Raw genomic sequence first — 23,498 nt, 5'->3', positions numbered from 1 at the left:
CATCGCAAATTATTCAATTTTTCGCTTTACAATACGTTGTGTAATGTTTTCCCTTTATGCGTGTACTTGAGGTTATAATACAACAAAAATTGACGTGTCGGATTATGACAGAAGGAACATGTTCTGTTTCAATCGATGTTCAGTTTTTTTTCTGGCGAATGTTCATGAATAAATGGTATTTTTAAAATAGATTCATGTAAACAGATATACATTTAAAAAATATTGATTTTTTTATTTTTGCCCTCCTGGCCGACTCACTGTGCGTCGATACCGTTCGTACAAGGTCACAGACGTGTTTTGATGCGACGCCGGTACTCTTTCTACAGATCAGAGACGTGTTATCACGCGACGCAATGTCGCTTGCGCGGTGCCACGGACGTGTTATCTCGCGACGCAATACCGTTCGTGCGCGCGGTGCTACAGACGACATATCTCGCGTGCAGCATTATTATATGGACTTTTTCGAATAAATGTTAAAAAATTTTTGTCATAAATGCATAAAATCCGCAATCTAGTGACGACTATGTGTATAATTGATTAATAAAACAGTTATTACAAAACGTGTGGGTAAAAGATAATAAGCAGCGTTACATTTAGATAAATTAAGAAGATATGGCAAAAATTAAATCTAAAAGTAATGAACAAAACAATAACACAAATAAGAAACAAAGTAAAGTGAAGTGCACAAGAAACTCTACTTATGGAACTGATATCTTGAAGAACAAAGAAAGAATGGAGATATTAAGAAATAATAACGAGGAGCAATCGAGAAAGACAAAGACGTGAACTTTACAATGCTGTTAATTTAAAACAGATTGAAACTAAAGATAATAAATATTACTCAAATACTTGTTAAAAGAATGTATTTAGTTATCCATGTGATGTTATACTGCAGTGTTAACATTAAGAAAAGATCTATCCATTTAAAATGTAACAAATAAGGAAATTATTTGTTACTGTGCTCTCAGGATTTGCTTAAATTAATGCCTCGATTCGTAGTTTTTCTCCGTACGCTCGATGTTTCGAATTCTAATCCGCAGTAATGGGTACGCAGTAATTGGTACATTGCTATGTTTCGTCTGCAATAATACGTACAAAATGTTATCGTTTTCATTTTTTAATATTTCTTTATGTTGTATTAGGTTTCGAGGGCCACCAATATTTTGTTTGTATTCAGGACACTATCATTTCTCTATAAAATGTTTACACATATTAATTCACGATAAATTAGGAATCATATTAACACTTTACCCAGATAGCACATAGACGTCTTTAAGACGTCTGTAGTTGGACATTCAGACGTCTTACCTATCGAAAGCCTATTAAAAAAAGCATAGAAATTTTCTTTTACATTACAATCTTAAATGAAACTATTAGATGACGTTATTGAGGGTGACTTATTAGTTCACAATAAAAATTGCTGTTGCTATTGGAGGTTCCATTAAGAAGTGTATAGCCGTGTACCATAGATTTAAAAAAAAATTGCTGTTGCTATTGAAGGTTCCATTAAGAAGTGTATAGCCGTGTATGTACCATTTTTTAAAAATTATGCAATAATCACCGGTCGGTAATGTGTAGACAGTGGATCTTTATGCAAAATAAAAATTTTCTACGTGAATTACAACAAGCTGGAACGACGTAGAAAGTTTTCTTTCTTAATATGTTTAATCGGTTGAAAATGATATAACTGTATTTTAAAATCCTTTTAATGTTTCTACACTTTTAAATTACACCTACCCATTTTTCCCATAAATGCATAAAATCCGTCGTCTAGTAACGTGTAGACAGCGGATCTTTATGCAAAATAAAAATTTTCTACGTGAATTACAACAATCTGGAACGAAATAGAAAGTTTTCTTTCTTAATATGTTTAATCGGTTGAAAATGATATAACTGTATTTTAAAATTCTTCTAATGTTTCTACTATTCTAAATTACACCTACCCACTTTTCCCATAAATGCATAAAATCCGCTGTCTAGTAACGTGTTAAAATAAAGTACGATCGAAGCATGATACCACAGTAATCGGTACAGTTTACCGTATGTAGAATTATTCCATTTCGAATCGCGGTGTCTCGCTAATTGAAATAGTTTTACATATATCTCGAGTTAGGAGAGTGGTCGACGACAGGAAAAAAGAGGTGCAGGAAGTAATGAACTCGATGTGCATTTATTTATGTAGCCACAGCGACGCGCAGTGTCCCGCTTTCATTTTATTTTTACTCATGTCAGTATTCCTTTCTATTTGTGCACTTGCTTTGCGGTATACATATGTATGTCTCTTCAAATCCACACGGCAAACGTTGCAAATTACGGGAACTTCCTGTTTGTAATGGAACGATCGAAACCCTTCTGATTGGTTCACCGTTCGTTCGCTCTTGCAAAAATGTCGGCAACTTCTGTTATTCCCTTTTCTCCTCTTTCTCTCCGTCTCGCGAGCTACCGAACTTCATTCAAGCACGATATCGATTCGCGAAGATATTAAATTCAAAGTGGGAAACTTTTTCAGCACGATTCAACGTGCTGACGTTGCATAAATTTCACAAAATGTCTACTTCAACCGGAATGAACTGTTTCAACTTTTAGCTCTTTATTCGACTGTCCTAATGGAATATCAAATATTAAGCGATAATCCCCGGTTTTACGGAAGATGCATTAAATTTTAACTACCTCTTGCGCTGTATTAATTATATCTCCTATATTTTGTATTATTGGGTTCGAACGAAAGTTCATACATGTTCAAATTGAAATTCAACGATCAATTTAAGCTATTTATTCAGAGATTTATTCAGTAAAATATTCTCCGTTCTGTTTTATTACTTTTTACCATTTTCGAGGTAACTTCTCGTGTTATTGAGTAAACATATGAATAAATACCTTAATTTTATCCTCGATTCTTAATTTGAAAACGCTACGAACTTTCTTTCCAACCCAATATAATTTTTGTGAGCTACGCTTTGCAACACGAAAATATATGTATGTGGTTATTTAAAAAAAAACATCGACGACCTTGTGAAAATTACACATCAGAAGTTATTTACTCTGTCAAAATTGAAGAAGATTTTCTGGGGGTCACAATTAAGTCAGACACTCCGTAAAATATAGTAGAGTTCTTCTTGATCGTACTTTTGGAGTATAAGGAGATAATGTAATCGGCGCCAGGTTCGATCAGTTAAAATATTCTTAGCAAATCATAATTCTAGTATTATCGATGCTGTGCTATTTTAAAAACTTCTTTTCGAAAATGACACGTTGCTTCTCCATCTGACACTGTAAATTTTCCTATTATTTGTTCATTAAGGTCTGAGTTTTACATTAAATGAATATAGGAATCAGGTGAACGCAACACGAGAATGAAATAATAAAATGTTTTCAAGACGATAAACATTTCAACCCAAAGCATATGCAATCGCTTGTGGAGTAATTATAGTAATTAAATTAACTTTATGGTTATAAACAAAACTTAATAAAGAAGAATGACAGATCCTCTGAATATCACGTCCCGTGTTATTATTAGTTTAAATAACAGCGCGTTAATTAAATTTTCATTACGCAAAATTACGGAATCGCCATTCTGGCAGATGTACATACATATAACGCCGCCAGCAGACGTGTTAAATGTTTCAATAAAAACATGGTATTTAATTTCACGCAATTCTGTTGCGTAAAAAAGTTTAAGTTGAAACTATTTGAACGGACTCTAAAACAGTATAACTTTTTTATAATTGTACCAAACGACCTGTTGTTTTGCAAGCAATTAGAAGTATCGGTTTACTAAATGATCTACAAAAAGAATTTTCCAAAAGTTACAATTTACAAGGTTGCATGCAAAAATAAAAAAGGCATTTTTTATTTAAAATTTTTTATTTGGGCCCTTAATGAAATTTCAAAATATATGTTTTGTAGATCTATGTTAGTTATATTCATGCTGAAAGTTTTATCAAAATCGATTAACATACCCAAGAGTTACAAGTGTTTAAATGTGGTGAAAATCATAGTTTTTTGCGACTTTTGGTCAGTTTCTGCTTAAAATCCATAGATTCTTAGATCTTTCGATGCGTGTCGTTTTTTTCTGCGTCAACCGATTTCGCTGAAATGTTCATACATCTACAAAACGCATAGTTTAAATTTTCATTACGGGCTCTAATATAAAAGTTGTAAATGGTACCTCTTTTACTTTCTCATGTAATTCTTAGCAATTGCAATTTTTTCAAAATCTTTTTTGCATGTCATTTGGTAAATTAATTCCTCTAATTGCTAAAAAAAAATGGTAGGTCCTTTGGGCCCATCAAAAAAAGTTATACTGTTTTAAAGTGCGTTCAAATACTTTCGTGGTTTACTAGAATTACGAAAATTATATCATAACAAAATGAATTTAAATGAATAATTACATCATAACAGAATGAATTTGAATTAATAATTATTTGATGCACCTAGTAATACATAATTATTGTCTAGTTAGTATAATATATGTATTTATTATTGCTTCAAACCGAGTGGTTTATTTAGCAAGTACAATAAGTGTTACATTGTGTGTGTGTTTCAGAGAATTATAAATTATTTTTAGACCTTCTATCTCAATGTTTAGTGTTTGAATCGACCTGTTTTTATTTTGATTGAATACGTGCATACGTATAACAGGGGTCACTGCAACATCCTAACATTTTTGGCAGCGTCTCGCGAGTGCAACGATCCGGAGTTCAGACTCAAAAAGATATCATCTGCTTGACCAGCGCTCGTACAAATTTCTTCGAATGAATCAGAACGTCTGGTAGCAGTGTCTCGACTGTGTCGTTATGTAACAAAATGCAACGACGGAGAAGTTGCCGGAAAATCTCCGGAGTTGCCAATTTCTTTGTCCGCGATGGTAGTACAAATAGCAAGTGGTAGTACGAGAAGCTGTTTCGTGAAAATTGCAATAGCAACCAAGCGTTCCTCGAAATCTCTCAATGAAATCGTCACAAATGATTAGTAGAATCACAGTGGATCCAAAAATTATTTGATCTCGGAATTTCTGACTCTTGAAAAATTGTCTTTACTTCAACTGTGACAATTTCGTACAATAAGCACGTATCGTATCACTTTCTATTGTATTTTATTGAATAATTGTTATTGCGACTTTGAAGTACATAGAGTGGATGCAATAATTATTTTAACACTGAATTTCTGACTCTTGAAAAATTGTCGATATTTAAACTGTGACAATTTCGCATAATAATCGTTTTATTCAATAAATTATTTGAACACTGAATTTCTGACTCTCGAAAAATTGTCGATATTTAAACTGTGACAATTTCATTAAAAAACAACAATTTCGTACAATGAGCACATTAGTATCACTTTCTATTGCATTTTATTGAATAATTGTTGTTACGACTTTGTGAAGTACATACAGTATTTATATATAAACTTGAATTAAATTTTGTTAAAAAAATAGTACAGCAATAAGCCAAAGACTCATTTTTAAGCTTGAAGACTACTTCACTAATCGAAGATATGATTTTACTAGAAAATCATACAAATTCTGGCTGTGAAAACGTTGAAAAATTTTTATTTCTCGATCAATCTACCGCCGATTTGAAAATTCAAGTTTCCCTTTTACAATGAGCCTTCAAAATTTGGTACACTTTGGTACACTTTTTATTCAAAGTTCGATGAAACGGTCAAAAAAATCACAGAGCAATTTTGCCAGTGTTGTTAGAAAGCTTCAATATTTACGGTGGACTGCACCACGAATAAAATTTCCAACGTTTTTACAGAGTTTTAAGTTTCTATCATTTTTAAGTAAAATCATGTTTACACTGTCTAATTTAGTGTACACGAATGACAGGTATTCGCCATATTAAATTGAAAATTTCACCATTTCACCCGAAGTAATAGTTTTTCGACATAAATAGGTTAATAAATTTTTACTCAGAATATACCGGATGAATCGAATAGTGCATAAACAATGACATGATTCTATTTAGAAAAACAAAGATGACCTTCGTGTGTCCTTCAATGTTTCGTATGAAAAAATTTTTTTTATTGATGATTTATGCGTTATAAACGATTAAAAATAGTTAAGAGAGAACGCCGTGTATAATAAAATTATTATTATTTTACTCGGTATTTAATAGTTAAGAGAGAACGACCTCTGTACAAAAAAATTTATTATTATTTTACTCGGTATTTAATAGATTCGCGACAGTATCGGGATTCTCGAAAATTTATCTAAAGTTTAATTTAAGTTATCCGATATTTGAGGCGCTTTCGAAAACCACATTACAAAATTTATTCATTGAATCTTCTTCTTTTATCTCGATAAGAGAGATCGCCCTGTATAAAAAAATTTATTATTATTTTAGTCAGTATTTAATAGGAGTGTGGGAGAACCCGGAAATGTAGGGATCTCGATGGTCGATACGAGACTCTCGAAAGTATCGGGATAAAAGAAGAAGATTCAATGAATAAATTTTGTAATGTGGTTTTCGAAAACGCCTCAAATATCGGATAACTTAAATTAAATTTTAGATAAATGTTTCGAGAATCCCGATACTGTCGCGAATCTCAATAATCTCGATAATTTCGACGAACTCGAACATTTTCGGGAATCTCGACACAATCTAGAATTTCAAAATTTTCGAGAACTCGTCTCGATCTTGAAAAAAATTCTCGTTTCGATCCGACTCGACATTCCCGAGTAGCCACGTACGTCCCTAAAACGTACGGTTCACGTCCAAACGTCCTACGTCCATTCTGCGTACGTTTTAGGGACGTACATGGCTACTTGTGGCTACTTGGGTTTTCGGGTTCTCGCACGCCTCTAGTATTTACTGTTCGCAAATCTTATCCAATTTAATACAGAGTGTCTGTTTTATCTGAATACAACGAGATATCCTTCAACATCTCATTCACACGTTCACAACAGTTCAATGAGCCATTGTAATGAGATAAGTCAACACGCAAAGAGTAGGAGTGCATCTCCACAAAAAAACACGCTATCGGGAAATCAGTTTCTCGCAGCGTGTACGTAAACACTCGACTGAATTGTCCTAACTTCCACTTAAGATCATTAAGGGAACAAGCTCTGGTATAGACAGCAATCCGATTCAACGATTATCACGATCAGATAGGTCGGCACAATTTCCCTCGAACAGAGCCTGAATGAAACTTCCCGCTATTCCCGGTGCATAATACAGGCAACTAATGAAGGTGGTATTAATTGCAGAGACCGACAAGAGGGTTATAGTGAAACGCGAGGCCGGCGGAGAGTTCGGTTTGCGTATTCATGGCTCGAAACCGGTGGTGGTTTCCGGTATCGAGCCCGATACACCAGCGGAGACCTCCGGTCTTGAAGTTGGTGACATTATATTGTCAGTGAATGGTAAAAGTGTCATGGACGCGACGCACTCGGAGGTACTCAGGCTCGCGCACTCTGGCACCGATGTCCTTGAACTCGAAGTCATAAGAACCTGCAACGTGCTGGCACCGAGGATCGCCAGGCCAGGAACCAAGGAAGGCGCTGACGAGGCGCCGATCTGTTCCGGTTACCTCTGGAGGAAATCCACGACCTCCTCGAACACAGACAAGTGGGTTCGAAGGTGGTTTGCTCTGCGTCGTGACAATTGCCTCTACTACTACAAGACTGACACGGTGAGTAACATACAGCAGCGGACAAAAGTTCCAGACGACTATCTTTTCTGTAGATTATCGCATTTTATTAGAGGTACAGTAAATCCTATATAAACGCAAAAAGGAGGTACACGATAAACGCAATAGAAATATCCCCTCCACTGTGGTACAGTAATTCTTCAATCGAAGTCCTGGGTCGCCTGTGCGATCGAAGTCCAGTGCCTACTCACTCCACTGCCGGCCAACGCCGCGCCGCGCCGCACCGACAGTGTCACGAAATGCCTGTTTTTTGGACAAAATTCAATAACTTTTGTTCTGTTTATGATAGAGACATGAAAAACAAAGTGGGTTTTTTCATTTGTATTGAAAGCAATCTGAACATGATATTATTATAAATATAATAATTTATTTAAACATTGTAAAACGATATTTATAAACAAAATTTTGTTTGATTGCTGGTTTTCAGTAGATGAGTTCTCAGTTCAGTTCTTCCGAAACTGAAACTTCGTTTTAAAGTCTTATAACATTCGCCTCCTCGACACACATACACTCTTTCTCTACTATGCCTGCCGCAACTAACTAAAAGTAGGACTATTCGCTCTGGTCTAAGCATTCTTTAATCATAATTCGCTTTTATAAACAAATGTGCAGTCATGCTTAATCAAAGCTTACGAGTACATAGTATTTACAATTTTTAAGTATCATTATTAATATATAAGCTATCAGAATTCGTAAATACCCTCATTTTACTGCGGGCAAATTTACACACTTTAACTCTCTAGGAGAAAATGTGAAACGTGTTTTTAAGTTATATAAAAAGTAGATTAACTTTTTTAATAACTTTTTTTTAATAACTTTTTTATAAACAACTACCGGCTAGTAAAACATTTACAGCATTATTCGGAGTGATGACGTGGACAATATTAAAAAATCAGCGAGATCGGAGGGTGTTACCTTCTTGTCAATAATTGTCAATGATTATTAGGAAATTAATTTTTATTTATTTAATCGTATCTGTAATGTATGTAATATCAAAATTCTTTTATTTATTTCAATAACCGTAATCGAATCTCATATTTCTACAAGTGGATATCCGCGTATTCGGCTGCTGACCAGTTCTTGCTACATATTTTGTTAAATAACTCTGTTTTTGGCAAGACTTCACAATTAAAATTTATATAATATCAAAATATACTATCTTACTACATATATAATACAACACAAAAAAATCTCCGGGGTGTTTTGGGGTGTTTTTTTTTTAATCCTCTTCTAAAGATTAGGGGAACTAATAAAACTTAATGGTTTCATTTCAGGTTAATTATTAAATAACGCATAAGTATTACAAAATTTTTGAAGATGAATTATAATTAGCCAACCCTTAGCCATCATTTTCTAAAAAGATTATTTCTTACAAACGTCTTTTGTTCATAACACAACGTAAACAAGTTACGCTATGAATTCATGTACTATTTCATCTTCCAAATTTTCGCTTGTAATTAATTTCCTACTGAATTTTTTAAATTTTTTTTTCAAAAAATGCTTTATTGGGACATTTTGACATAGTATGAACATAGTTTTCAATCGATATGAAGTAGTGATTTTTCCGATTTTTGTCAATGGCTCGTGACACTGTGCGCCGCGCCTTAGGGCGGCAATGATTGATCTCGGCTCGGGTATATCGGTGTGAACACCACAACATTGACTCGAGTGAATCGAATTCTCAAACTTCTTAATTTTCATTATCGGTTTATTGGACTTTTACTAGCTTATTCCTGGCATTTCTCTGATTAAAATGACACCAAACATGATATAATTTCAACTGTATTTAGTGGTTTAATCGACGGTGAAAGTTTCAACAACGCGGGTCTTTGAACTGTGCCGGCGATGTCGACTGTTCGCGTCTCTTTCTTTCCCATACGCTCTTCTTCGTTGCGTTCGAAACTTTCATCGTCGATTAAACTACTAAAATACAGTTAAAATATATCGTGTTTGGTATCATTTTGCATTATAAAAATGCCGCGAATATGTTGGTGAAAGTTCTACGTACTAAACGTTGAACAATTCCCAATTGTTCTTAACATTCACACATATATTCGCACTCCATCTACGAACAACCTGGATTCTTTCAAAACGTAAACATTGTTTGGCAGAATGCGCATGAAACTTATAATGCAGTTTTTGCTGCGGACATTGATAATTTAAGATTTATTTATGAAAAAGGTATTTGAGTTAATATAAGTAGACTGCGAATCTTTATGCAAAATAAAAATCGCCTGCATCCATTGCAAGAAATGGAAACCAAATTTCATGTTATTTCTTGCCTTAATGTTTTTAATAGAGGAGGAATCATATATCGACATCTTGAATTTGTAAAATTTTCCAACAGTTTTCAATTTAATCTGCTCGATTCTCCTATAAATGCATAAAGATCCGCAGTCTAAATACGAGCCGTTTATTTTGAAAGTGACCTAAGTGCATTTAAGTTTAAATTGAGATATTTAAGAGTTTGCGTTTCAATGAAATTAAAAATATACGTATAGGATACCAATGTATCACACTCCTCAAGTGTATCTAAGAGAGTTAAATTTACAATACCTATTAAAATAATAGCAATTATTAAGTGAATAACGTGTGTCTTCTTACCAAGAATGGACTTAAGCCACTTTCAAAATTAACAACCAGATTTGTCATAAAATTTGAAACAGCCCAAGTCTATTCGATATAATTTAAAATACTACAAACTGAAAAAACAGTATTCGATTTACTTTATATTTCATTAGAAAACTTGAAAAACTCCATTTATGCAATTCAGGAAATCTTCTAACTATATAAATTACATAACAATTTACTCCTCATTTACATTTTGTGTATGCGGGAGAGATTTGAAGAAGTCATGGTGCTCCGGTGGTATACATACATATGTATATCGTAGTAAGTCCATCATGTCCTTGTATTTCGCTGTTGTAATTTGTCTTATATTTTTATAAAGTGGTGTCGATACAATATTTTCGAATTTTCTTGGTCTACCCCGATGTGGTAATAAATTCAGTATTTTAAACTCTGCATTCTCATCCATTGATATCTTATAGAAAATTTTATATAGTCCATTTCTCAAAAAACGCATCCAACATATTTTTAACCAATTTATTGTTTCTCCGTTAGAATGCTTTACCCTTTTAAAAATTGCATCCACCAAAAATCTTGTCGATATGGCAACTGACAAATGGACTTGGGCCACTTTCAAAATTAAAATTTGTATCATTCTTTTAACCAGCTAATTTCCCTTTTACAAAATCTTTGCAATTTTAAATATACTAGTTACAATTTGCTTCAGAATGAAAAGATAATGTAGAAATGTAAATATTAAAATTGCTAGCTTCATTTTTCGAAAATGGACTTGGGCCACTTTCAAAATAAAAATGTGTATCATTCTATTAACCAGATAATTTCATTTTTACAAATTCTTTGTAATTTTAAATATAATAGTTACAATTTGCCTCAGAATGGAAAGATAACGTAGAAATGTAAATATTACAATTGCTAGTTTGATTTTTCTCGAAAATGAACTTGGCCACTTTCAAAATAAACGGCTCGTACAAGTAACAATAATTTCATTATTAATTGTTATGTATTGTATAACTTATTGTTATGCAAGTAACAATAAGTTCATATTTTGTGGGGTAACCGTTATTTTTAATGGCTGCAGCACATCTTTTCGGCATTGAATCAATTAGGCTTTACTGTAGGGAATATTTTTTTGCGTTTATCGTGTACGGCCTTTTTGCGACTACAGAGGATTTCCTGTGTACTAGTATAGTTTCGTCGTGTAGAGTTTCTTATCGAAGGAAAATCTGGCAAGCACGGTTCGTAGGAAGGAATCCCGGTTCGCTTCAACACCCTTCTACAGATCCATCGAAATGACAAGTGTCTACATACGATCGTTTATACGACGAATGGTTCACGAGGGTGCAATTTCATTCGCAGGATGCACAGCTACTGGGGGCAGTAATGCTGATAAAGTACGATGTGGAGCAAACGCCCGAACTGAGGTTACACAGTTTCGCGATAAAGAAAAAGGGTGCACCGACTCTTCGACTCGCTGCCGACACCGAGGAGGCCGCAACCCGATGGACGACTGTCGTTAAGGAAGCCATAGAAAGAAACGACCAGGTACGTGCTAAAAGCATCTCGAAAACTATCTCAACGTCCTTCCAGACTGTGCTCGATAATGGAATCGATGAAAGAATCGGTACCGAATGTTGGAGAGTCCGGAGTTTCTATATGTTATCTCGCTTTTATTAGCTTGTAAACGCTGCCCTTGTATTTTAAGACCCTGGAGATCGGAGGTATAGTTATGTGAACTGTTCGACATCCGGATCTGCTTGGGCAGCTCAAAATCGCATGATAGAGAAGTGTTACAATTGCTGATCGAACTTCACATTTCAAATTTAAAAGATGAAACGACATTTTTTTTAAAGAATATCCTCGTTACTGTGAACAGTTTATAAAATTTTTATTTACATGTCCCATTGAAATCCGACCCTTGATCTTTTACATCGCATGGAAAATTAATTGAAAAATATTTTGTATATTCATTCTTGTAATAAAGTCGAAATCGAAGACTGTTAATAAATGATCGAATTTTGAAGCAACTTTTGGAAGATGATTTAACACATTCGCTACCAGCTTTGTTCCGTTGCTCACCTTCCTTGTGCGAAAGTTTCATTAAATGCAACGTACTCGATTTTGAATTATTAAAACAGTTTAGCAGAAGAAAGTCACAGATTCTCCGAAAATTGTGCATTCTACTATGACTTTGAAGAACGAAGTGGTACCGAACATGTTGAACAATTTTAAGTTACATGTTTTGCACTCCAAGTTTACCCTTCTGGAAATCAATTTCACCCGTTTCATATCGAATTCACCCTTTTGCAAATTAATTTCATCCTATCGCAAATCAATTTCACCCTTTTCAAATCGAATTCACTCTTCTGCAAATGAATTTCATTTTATTGCAAATGAATTTCACCCTTTTAGAAATAAAGTATTTTCGAATAAGTTTTTATACAAAGAATTAAATCAAATGTAAATGAGAATTGTTAAGAAATTGAAAATTAATTGCAAAGATGTACATGTGCCCATAATTATGAAAGTGGTTTAAGTGAAAATGAAAAAAATCAATTTTAGATTTAAAATTCTAAATTATTCGATAATAATTCCATGATAATTTTTACGATATTGTCAAAAATGAATCGTTAGATAGTGCTTGTTGTTTCAACATTCTAAATATCTCGAAACAAGAAATATATGACTACTTTCATAATTAGGGGTACATATGCATATTTATTGTAGCCATTATTTTATTAATAAATTTGAAAAATGAAAATACGTGTATGTTTCTCTCGCAGTAATGACACCGTTCACGTGTGTCTAAATAAATAAATAATTAATTTTAAGTATTCTTAACGAGTGAAACTGATTTGCAAAAGGGTGAAATTAATTTGCACAAGGGTGGAGTTGATTTACAAAAGTGTGAAACTGGTTTGCATAAGGTTCAATTTGACTTGCAAAAGGGTGAATTTGGAGTGCAAAACCTGTAGAGAAGTGTTACAATTGCTGATCGTACTTCACATTTCAGATTTGAAAGATGAAACGACATTTTTTTTAAGAATATCTTCGTTACTGTTCGCATTTTATAAAATTTTTATTTACATGTCCCATTGAAATTTGCCCTTTTACATCAAATGGAAAATTAATTGAAAAATATTTTGTATATTCATTCTTGTAACAAAGTCAAAACCGAAGACTGTTAATAAATGATCGAATTTTGAAGCAAATGTTGGAAGATGATTTAAACAATTTTAAGTTAGTCGAAGAACAAGTAAATCTGTATTACTGCGTTTACATAAATGAAAATTAAGGGGATTCAAATTATAAATGTTGAAATTTACATTCTTGGTAGGAAAACAATTTGGTTTTCTATATTCTGAATCTAACTTTCAGATGATTGAATAATATTCTCTTTTGGAGGGTTGTCTATTGTGTACAATTTTTTAGATTTTATTGTAAAATTGTTAGAAATTTTATAATTATCAGTACAAATATAAATTTATCTAATTATTATCTATAAATTATGGGGTTGCATAGAAAAATTGAATTTGGACCAAAAACTGTGAATACGAATATTGATGTAGCTTTACTAAAAATTTATAAAAAATCCAAAGTCAATAATATTTATTATCTGTTATGGCTTCGTAATGGGTGAGAAGCCTAAATACCATAAAATTGTGTTCTATTTAAATACAACATTATTCAAAAAATATGTTTCTTCTATCGAACGTATTTGCTGTTAATAAATGTTAAATGCTTTCGGCGCAACGGTTCGATCGTTTATTACTAATTGTGAAGCAATTTTGCTAATCAACAAACAAAATCAACGTTTCGATCCTAGTTTGGATCCTTTTCAAGATTTATTCGAATCGCGTCTGTAAAGTAAATATGTTATAATAATTTCAAAAACTATTGAATGATTGAATATACGGAATATTGTTCATAAAAACTCATACATTTATTTATTTATAAAATTTTCGATGCGTAAATGTATCCTACACGTGACCAGAAAGTTTCTTTTATTTATTGTTAGTAAAACGAAGAAATTTTTCACATTTCCTGGTATTAAATCCGGATTTTTTCCATAATTTTAATATTTCAGTGGAAATCGTTTTATAATTAACAAATTTGCGACAACATTAATGTGCAATATCCTTCGAATATAACTGAATAAAAAATTTAGTTTCCCCACCAAAATAATACAATGAGAAAAATGCTTGCTACAGTTGTTACTATTTCATAAAGAGAAATGCAAAACGAAAAATAATGCATTTTTCCTATTGAAACTTTGTTTTTGGAGAAAATTCGATTTAAACACCTGTCCGGTACAGCTGCATTTCGTTGAATCTCGGCACAATATTTTCAAACGCGATTTTTTTCTAAACGAAGCCCTGCATGTACAATTGTGTTTTATATTTTTCACTTGTTTTCGCCCGCATTGTGCCAGGCGTTCACCGTGTGCATGTTTTCTCCACGAAATTTCGAACTTGATTTCCTCGAAGCTCCATATACAAAAACATTCTACAACATTCTGTGTGCAATAGTTGGTTCACGTAAACAATATACAGCGCGTTCGATATACAGGTGGGAGAAAATTTAAAGGGTGTCTCTCCCGATGACAATATGAGACGTAAATGAAGAATTAAAAAATTGCGGCTTCGGCTTCGTGTTTTAGTTACTGACAATTAAAAATTCCCCTAAAATGCTGCAACCCAACCGACAACGGTGCACGTCACGTAAGCATATAACTAACGCACGCGTTTACGACCTGACTAATATTCGGACACTCCTTCTTAAATATTGGACCACACGATTTGAACGTTTTTTGAGAAGTTAGAACAATTGGTTTGGCACACAATGTGAGAAAATTTTTTTTTAATTTCAAGTTGTCATGTTGCGATTTTTGTAGGCAAATCTTAAGAAAGTGGAATCATGTGAAATTGTAAAATGTTATTTTCAGTGGTAGTAGACTTCGTAGTTCTAAGATAAATAAAAATCATACTAAATTTTGTGGAATTTCATATTCTACCATTTTTTTTTAACATTTTCAGAAGCCAAAATGCAGATCAATCATTTCGAATGGCGAACTCCATCTATAGAAAAACCATTAACATACAAGTGTCCCCCCCCCCTCAAATACATAACTTTCGTTTGAAACATTCTTCGATGTCGTGAATAATTTCAGAGATATTTATTGGGTTGGCAAGAAAGTAATTTCGGTATTTTAAGGTGAAATGGAGCCCAATTTTTTTTTTATTCAAGCAATGAAAGATATTTTCCATTTTGTTCGATGATCTTTTGCCAAAAAGAATGAATAAGAAAATATTTTATTAATTAAAGTTCATCGCTTGAATAAAAAAACAAAAAAAATGAAACCGACCTCGAAAAAACGCACTAAAAAATATAAAATAATTTCCATTTAATTTATGTGAATACACACGAACTTAAATACAATACAATCTTTTCGGAGGCGGCGCAAAAATTAAAAATTTTCCAAATGACAGATGTTGCTGATTTCGTAATTTCCAGTGTCGAAAATTTTCAATTTTGCGCCGCCTCCGAAAAGATTGTATTGTATTTAAGTTCGTGTGTATTCACATAAATTAAATGGAAATTATTTTATACTTTTTAGTGCGTTTTTACGAAGTCGGTTTAATTTTTTTTTATGAAATTTTTTTTATTTGACACTTTTTTCACACTTTTTATCTCTGTCAGCCGTCACATTCCAAATCGTAATTTATAAATATCTGATAGCCGCAATCGATAACGGTAACGACGTGACGTCGCGTCGTTACTGTTCCTAATATCTAACATTCAGCGAAGTTCACAACGGTATCACCACTCTACATTTTCGCAAATAAAATCATAATTAATAAAAAAATGTACAATTTTTTTGCACGGGACCATCCCGGGAACATACTCTACAAGATGCAAAAGGTTTCGTTCCGACTGGTCCATCCATCTCGGCGTAATCGGTGAACATACATAGAAAAAAAAGCGAAAAAAAAGGCACATACAGATCGAATTGAGTAACCTCCTCCTTTTTCGAAGTCGGTTAAAAATTGGGTTTTACTTCACTTTAAAATACCGAAATTACTTTCTTGCCAACCCAATAAGTGGTTCAACCCAAATGGGATACTCTGTAGAAGCGTGGTTCCGTGATCATCTCTACAAATCGATATGCAAAAGCAAATACATATAATACACACTTACGCTGTAGGCTCGAGCGCATCCCTACTTTTAGTGACTGTAGCCGAACTCTCAACATTCAAGATATTGATCAAAGAAGCCAAAGAGGGAGGGAAGGGAGGGGGGGGAGAGAGAGTTTCTTTCAATCGGGAAACTGGTGGGAGTTCCCGCATGTCGACTCTTTTGTTGACTCCATAATAGGAACTGGCAAAGTTACGATTTTCGAGGCTCTCCGGATCCGGCATTCACATGCGCATATCCGTGGATGTAACGAAATGCGGAAACTTGCCCTTGTTCCCGCCGATTTCAGAAAATAAGATTTGTTTGAAATTCCCGGAGTTCGCAGATATAGTTAGTTGTGTGAGTTGCTCAACGTCCGGATTTGCTTTGACAGTTAAGCAGTTCCACAAAATCGCATGACCGAGCCGGAGGAGAGTTACAAGCGTGGATCAAACTATTCGGTTTAGACTTCGACCGAGTTTTTACAATAAATTTTTTATCATACTGGTTTTGCACTCTAAACTTTCCCTTTTTCAAATCAATTTCACACATTTTCAAATCAATTTCACCCTTATTCAAATCAAATACACCCTTTTGCAAATCAATTTCACCATTTTGCTAATCAATTTCACCATTTTGCTAATCAATTTCACCATTATGCAAATCAATTACAACCGTTTTGCAAATCAATTTCACACTTTCACAAATAAAGTATTTTTAAATAAGTTTTTCTTAAAAAAATCAAATGTGTGTAAATTAATTATTAAGAAATTTGAAATATTATATATTGCAAAGATATACATCAAATATAGTACTTATTCAAAAGTAACCACCAATAACTATGTAATGTACAGGTTTTGCACTCCAAATTCACCCTTTTGCAAATTAATTTCACTCTTTTGAAAATCAGTTTCACACTTTTGCGAATGCATTGTCACCCTTTTGTAAATCAATTTCACCCTTTTGCAAATCAGTTTCACCCTTTTACAAATAAAGTATTTTTAAATAAGTTTTTATAAAAAAAAGTCAAATAAAATGTAAATTAATTGCTAAGAAATTTGAAATTTGATTCAGTGTGCAAAGCTATATATCAAATACTTATTTAAAAGTAATTACCAATTCATTAACCTTGTAATGTACAGGTTTTGCATTCCAAATTCCCCCTTTTTGCAAATAAATTTCACTCTTTTGCAAATAAATTTCACTCTTTTGCAAATCATTTTCACCCTTTGGCAAATCATTTTCACCCTTTTGCAAATCAATTTCAACCATTACAAATAAAGTATTTTTAAGTAAGGTTTTGTAAAACAAATCAAATGTAAATTAATTGTTAACCCTTTTGCACTCTGAATTATTTTTCAATTTTATAGCCAACTATTCCCTACTATTTGAAGTGTTTTATTTGGAATTTACTTCAAAGATCAGTTCCTTGACTGCTACTTATTTTAAACAATTTTGTATACTAATTATATATGAAATATAGCTCTCAAACAACTCCCTACAATTTGAAGTGTTATATTTGAAGTTTACTTCAACGGACAGTTCCTTGACTGCTACTCCTTTTAAACAATTTTGTTTACTAATTATATCAAATATAGCTTACAAACTTTGTATTTATTTTTAACTAAAAAATAGGAAATTAAATAAATAAAAGAAGAACCAAATACATATAAAAACCAGTTTCGTTTACATTTTTCTTGCTCTGATGTCGAGTCACACTTGACAAAGGAGTGCAAGGGGTTAAGAAATTCAAAATACTTATTTAATAGTAATTACTAGACTGCGGATTTTATGCATTTATGACAAAAATGGTTACGTACAATTTAAAACAAAGGAAATATTAAAAATATTTAAGGCCACCAGTGTATCAGTTTCACCTTAATAAGATAATTAAAACAAGAATGAAATTTTTATTTGATTCCTGTCTCCTGCAATCAATGCAAACATTTTTTATATTGCATAAAGATCCGCAGTCTAGTAATTACCAATTCATTAACTTTGTAATATATGAAAACTGTATGGATATGCGAACTCTCATTGTAGCCATTTTCTAGCTACAAATTTTTTAAATGAAAGCTTATCTATTTATATTTACTGAATCGTATTCAGTATTGAGTTTTACGTTTCCCTCGCAGTAATCTAAATAAATAAATAATAATTAATTTAAAAAATACTTAATGGGTGAAATTGATTTGCAAAAGGGTGAAATTGATGTGCAAAAATGTGAAAGTCGATTTGCAAAAGGGTGAATTTGGAGTGCAAAACGGTGAAAATGATTCGCAAAATAATGAAATTGATTTGCAAACGGGTGAAATTGATTTGCAAAAGAGTGAAATTGATGTGCAAAAGGGTGAAATGGATTATCAAAAGGGTGAATTTGGAGTGCAAAATGGTGAAAATGATTCGCAAAAGTGTGAAATTGATTTGCAAAATGTTGAAATTGATTTGCAAAAGGGTGAAATTGATTTGCAAAAGAGTGAAATTGATGTGCAAAAGGGTGAAATGGATTATCAAAAGGGTGAATTTGGAGTGCAAAATGGTGAAAATGATTCGCAAAAGTGTGAAATTGATTTGCAAAATGTTGAAATTGATTTGCAAATGGGTGAAATTGATTTGCAAAAGAGTGAAATTGATTTGCAAAAGAGTGAAATTGATTTGCAAAAGGGTGATATTGATTGACAAAAAAGTGAAATTGACTTGCAAAAAGGTGAATTTGGAGTGCAAAACCTATGTGTATATCCTTATGGAACATTATTTGAGAAAATTATAAATCATTTTCAGACCGTTTATATCAGGTTTACATAAGAAGGAACTAATACAAAGAGAAAAACAGTACGTGTTGACAGCAATAGTTCGTGTTGTATATTCGTTGTCTCGAATTAATTGTTCATTTCCGTCGAAATTTGAGCAGATTCTCTCAAACACTTGAGTCTAAATTCAGCTAACCCAGATCTTTCGTTCTTACTTTAAAGCAGTTTTCCATTGCCTAGCTTGGCTGGCATAGCGTATCAACTGGTGTGCCATGCACCATACAATCCAATAAATTTAGATCTGTTGAACGAGACGTTATTGCTCGGATACAGTGACGTAAAGAATATTTTATTGCGTATCAGAGTTCACCTGAATCTATCAATCTTTTTTGTCTTCCGCTAGAGATATATTACATCTTTGTTGTGCTATTCACTTCTAGATGAAAACGTTTTATGCACTTAAAAGGAAGCTTATTTTTAAACCGATGTTCATTGACACGTTCAACGTCGTCTGCACCATTATTGACACAGAGGTTCTCCTGAAGGGACTTTTTGTCACTTAAAAAGAGCAAAAATGTAAACGCTTGGCTAGTCAAAGTCTCGCTACATATGTAATTGTATATTTTATTTGAAATACAATTAGTGTGATTCACCAGTGACACGTTCTCGTGACATATGAAATAGTATAAATTATACAATTTTAAATAGAATAAATATTCAGCTCTGAAAATGAACAAAGGAGATCATAATATTTGGCAAAGTAAATTTTATTTTTAGTTTAATTTGATTGTATGAATTTATAATGAGAACACACGACTTGGTCTAATCCAACACTGAAAAGGCATCAGCAGAATTAAAAGAGACCTTTGTTTTTTCGACTTTTCAAGATGATCGATGATCATTGAAAATTCAATTTTATTCAACTTTACTTTCTTAAAATTGGCTAGAACAATTTTTATTTTGCATACACACTCGCATTCTAATTATTACTAGACTCTGGATTTTATGAATTTATAACAAAAACGAGTAGATACAATTTAAAACAGTATTAATAAATTAACAGTAATAATTAATTTTAAAAAACACAAAAGAAACTTAGTATTAATAGTTAAACTTAAACTTAAAAAACTTCGTATTAATATGGGAGATTAATATGGAAAAAGGGGAACATAAATCATATGAATAATAAAGGAAATGTTAAAATTTAAATTTAAATCATTTTCGCTTTATTAAAACTATTAATGGAAAATATAAATTGATATATGTATTTTTTCAAATTCACTTTCTTAAAATTGACTAGGACAATTTTTATTTTGCATACAAATCCGAACTCTCGTTATTACTAAACTCTGAATTTTATGCATTTATAACAAAACCGAGTAGATCCAATTTAAAACAGTGAACAAAAGAAACTTAGTACTTAATCTTAAACTTAAAAAACTTAGTATTAATATATTATTTTCACTACATTAAAATTATTATTGAAAAATATAAATTTATATATAGCTCCCGTGCCTTGCAATTGATGCACAAACTTTTAATTTTGCATAAAAATCCGTAGTCTAGTTATTCCAATATTTGAGAACAATGCACGTCGCAATTTTATTTGTTTATGCTATTCTTTCGTTGATATAGAATTAATAGCTCTGAATATAATATAATTTTGATCCAATGGTCAATCATTTCCAGGTTATTGACTATTTTTAATGATTTACTATCACAACACTGAATGAAACATTTTTATACAAATTTTTTGTCAAACATTTAATATTTTTGTATAAATTTAATAAATTCAATAGCCGGCATAAGTTCCGTGTTATTCAAGACTGTGCTATATGAAGCTCGATAGTTTTTGAGAATATTTCATTATAAAGAGTGATATTAAAACAAAGTTTAAAAATGCTTTCGAACCTTGTTTCAAGTGCTATACGGGGAAAGGAAAGAATTATTATCAAGCCTGCTACAAAATGCTTTTAATTGCATTAAATATATTGTTTAGTTTTATAGTTACCCATACAGTGCGCACACACCCCACCATGATAGTACGCATTTGCCCCGTATAGTATACATATTTACGGGGCAAGTGCATCTTACAATTAGTGTTTTTCTCAATAAATTTTAAAACATACAATAAAAACGGTTTATTTAATGAAAGCTACGTCAATATTCGTTGTATTTACTTAAAATAACAACACAGAATATATCAATAACTTGTAAACTATTGCACATTCAGGGTAACCTCAAAGTTGTACGTGTACCTCGCACGTGACTGTTTGGCATTGGTGGATTTAAGCGAGGAAAACACCTTCATTCTTGGGCGACATCTATGTCGAATAGTTCATACTAACTTATACTACATTAATAAATACAAGCTAGAGAAATTTCGTTCATATTATAATAAAAATAACCAATTAACGCACTTGCCCCGTTGACGCACTTACCCCACTCCACCTTATGTATTACTGTTCGTTCAACGAAAATTAATTACGACCAGCATGACACCTATGTATAAACTTAATACGACCGCAAATGGTTAATATACATATAAAAGTCGAACCAGCTAAGTCTAGTGAAAAGCGACAGAAGACGAAAAAAGAAAGAACACCAGAATGTCATTTTTTATTGCAAGGGGACTCTTCTTTCACAGAATAGAATATTATTTGTTTCTTTTCGTATTTTAGCATTAAGCAGAGTTTAAATTTAGAAATCTATAATAAAATCTCATTTTCTATTTATGTGTTTAAACAGTGTTTAAATTACTTTACAACCCCATTAATGTAGGTATAATATCAATAGGAGTCTTTTTTACACGAGAACGGATCAACCATTTATACATTACTTCTTATGGGAAGGTTGGCTTGGTATACGTCCTATTCGATATATGTCCAAATATCAGGAACGGAGTAAGGTCGTATACCGAGGTACCACTGCATTCAGAAAGAAAATAAGTTTTTATTTTACTCGAGTTTGTGTCGGAATAGCACGAGTGGTACACGATGTGATAATTACTGTATACAAGCTAATTACTAGATCGCGGATCTTTATGCAAAATAAAAAATGTTTGTGTTGATTGCAGGACACAGGAGCCAAGTAAAAATTGTATTCTTTTTTTAATTATAATATTCAGCTGAAACTAATACATTAATGTCGTTAAATGTTTTTAACATGTTCACTGCTTCAAATTATATGTATCCATTTTTGTCATAAATGCATAAAATCCGCAGTCTACTATACAGTGTTTAGCTACAGGTGGGACAAAATTTAAGGGGTGGTTCTCGTCGATAATATAAGACGAAAATGAAGAATAAAAAAATTGCGATTTCGGCTTCGTTATTTAGTTATTAACAATTAAAAATCCGCCTAAAATGCTGCAACACTTCTAACAAAAGCGTACGTTGCGTACGTCACACAGGCGCGCAACAGATTCGTATTAAGTATCAAGTGACAAACGAATGCATACCTTGGTACTCATTTGGGGCCCCAGCGAGGTGAAAATGTTTAAAAAATCGTTGGACGACATTGAACCTACCTACTCGTTAAAATCCACAAGGGCATTTCTAATATCCGCCCTATGGAATTATCGAGTAGAAGGGGTCAATTGCCTTTCACTTTTAAATTCTTCTCACACATATCCACAAATCCTTATCCTGCACTATAATTGTTCATAACACCGTACTTAGTATACTGGAATAAACGCTCTAGCACTATTTACAATATCATACACACGCACTACGAGTTTACAGAGAGTACAAGTTTACTGAGGGGAATGAGGAGAATGTGAAGAACTGGTAATCCTTTAATGTTGAAACACTGCACTTTATTGAACTTGATTTACGTCGCGAGACTCGCTCACAGACGGAACGGATATCTTTGAGGTCATGCGATTTCTGCGAACGGAAATCTTCGACGCTTGCGAGAAGAATCGTCCGTACAAGCTAGCATCCGTATGCACACTGATTCAAGACAGCTGATGAGGTCGATGCCAGATCGATAAAACAAATGAAGATCTACAGCAAATTACCGCCCAAACATCGCGCGTTGCTATACCAATACATTGTCTATCCTGTTTTCACAAATTTCGTGATTCGACCACATCAGCTGTCTTGAATCAGTATGCATACGGATGCTAGCTTGTACGGACGATTCTTCTCGCACGCGTCGAAGATTTCCGTTCGCAGAAATCGCATGACCTCAAAGATATCCGTTCCGTCTGTGAGCGAGTCTCGAGACGTAAATCAAGTTCAATAAAGTGCAGTGTTTCAACATTAAAGGATTACCAGTTCTTCACATTCTCCTCATTCCCCTCAGTAAACTTGTACTCTCTGTAAGCTCGTA

General features: G+C 32.9%; 1 protein-coding gene across 5 annotated transcripts in view; it reads left to right on the top strand.

Annotated features, from left to right (window-relative positions):
- LOC143211394 (uncharacterized) overlaps positions 1 to 23,498 on the top strand; it is a 347,400-nt gene that overhangs the window by 314,553 nt on the left and 9,349 nt on the right. For 4 of the 5 annotated variants that reach the window (XM_076429033.1, XM_076429034.1, XM_076429035.1 and 1 more), the window contains 2 exons: positions 7,211 to 7,635; positions 11,599 to 11,784. In XM_076429033.1, coding sequence (XP_076285148.1) covers positions 7,211 to 7,635; positions 11,599 to 11,784 — 611 coding nt within the window. Of the gene's footprint in view, positions 1 to 7,210; positions 7,636 to 11,598; positions 11,785 to 23,498 lie in introns of those variants that run through there. The other variant, XM_076429037.1, reaches the window with a different exon arrangement.

Source organism: Lasioglossum baleicum, chromosome 8 (genome assembly GCF_051020765.1).
Source record: "Lasioglossum baleicum chromosome 8, iyLasBale1, whole genome shotgun sequence".
NCBI lineage: Eukaryota > Metazoa > Arthropoda > Insecta > Hymenoptera > Halictidae > Lasioglossum > Lasioglossum baleicum.
The sequence above is the reverse complement of the archived record's forward strand: the minus strand, read 5'-3'. Positions and strand labels throughout refer to the sequence as shown.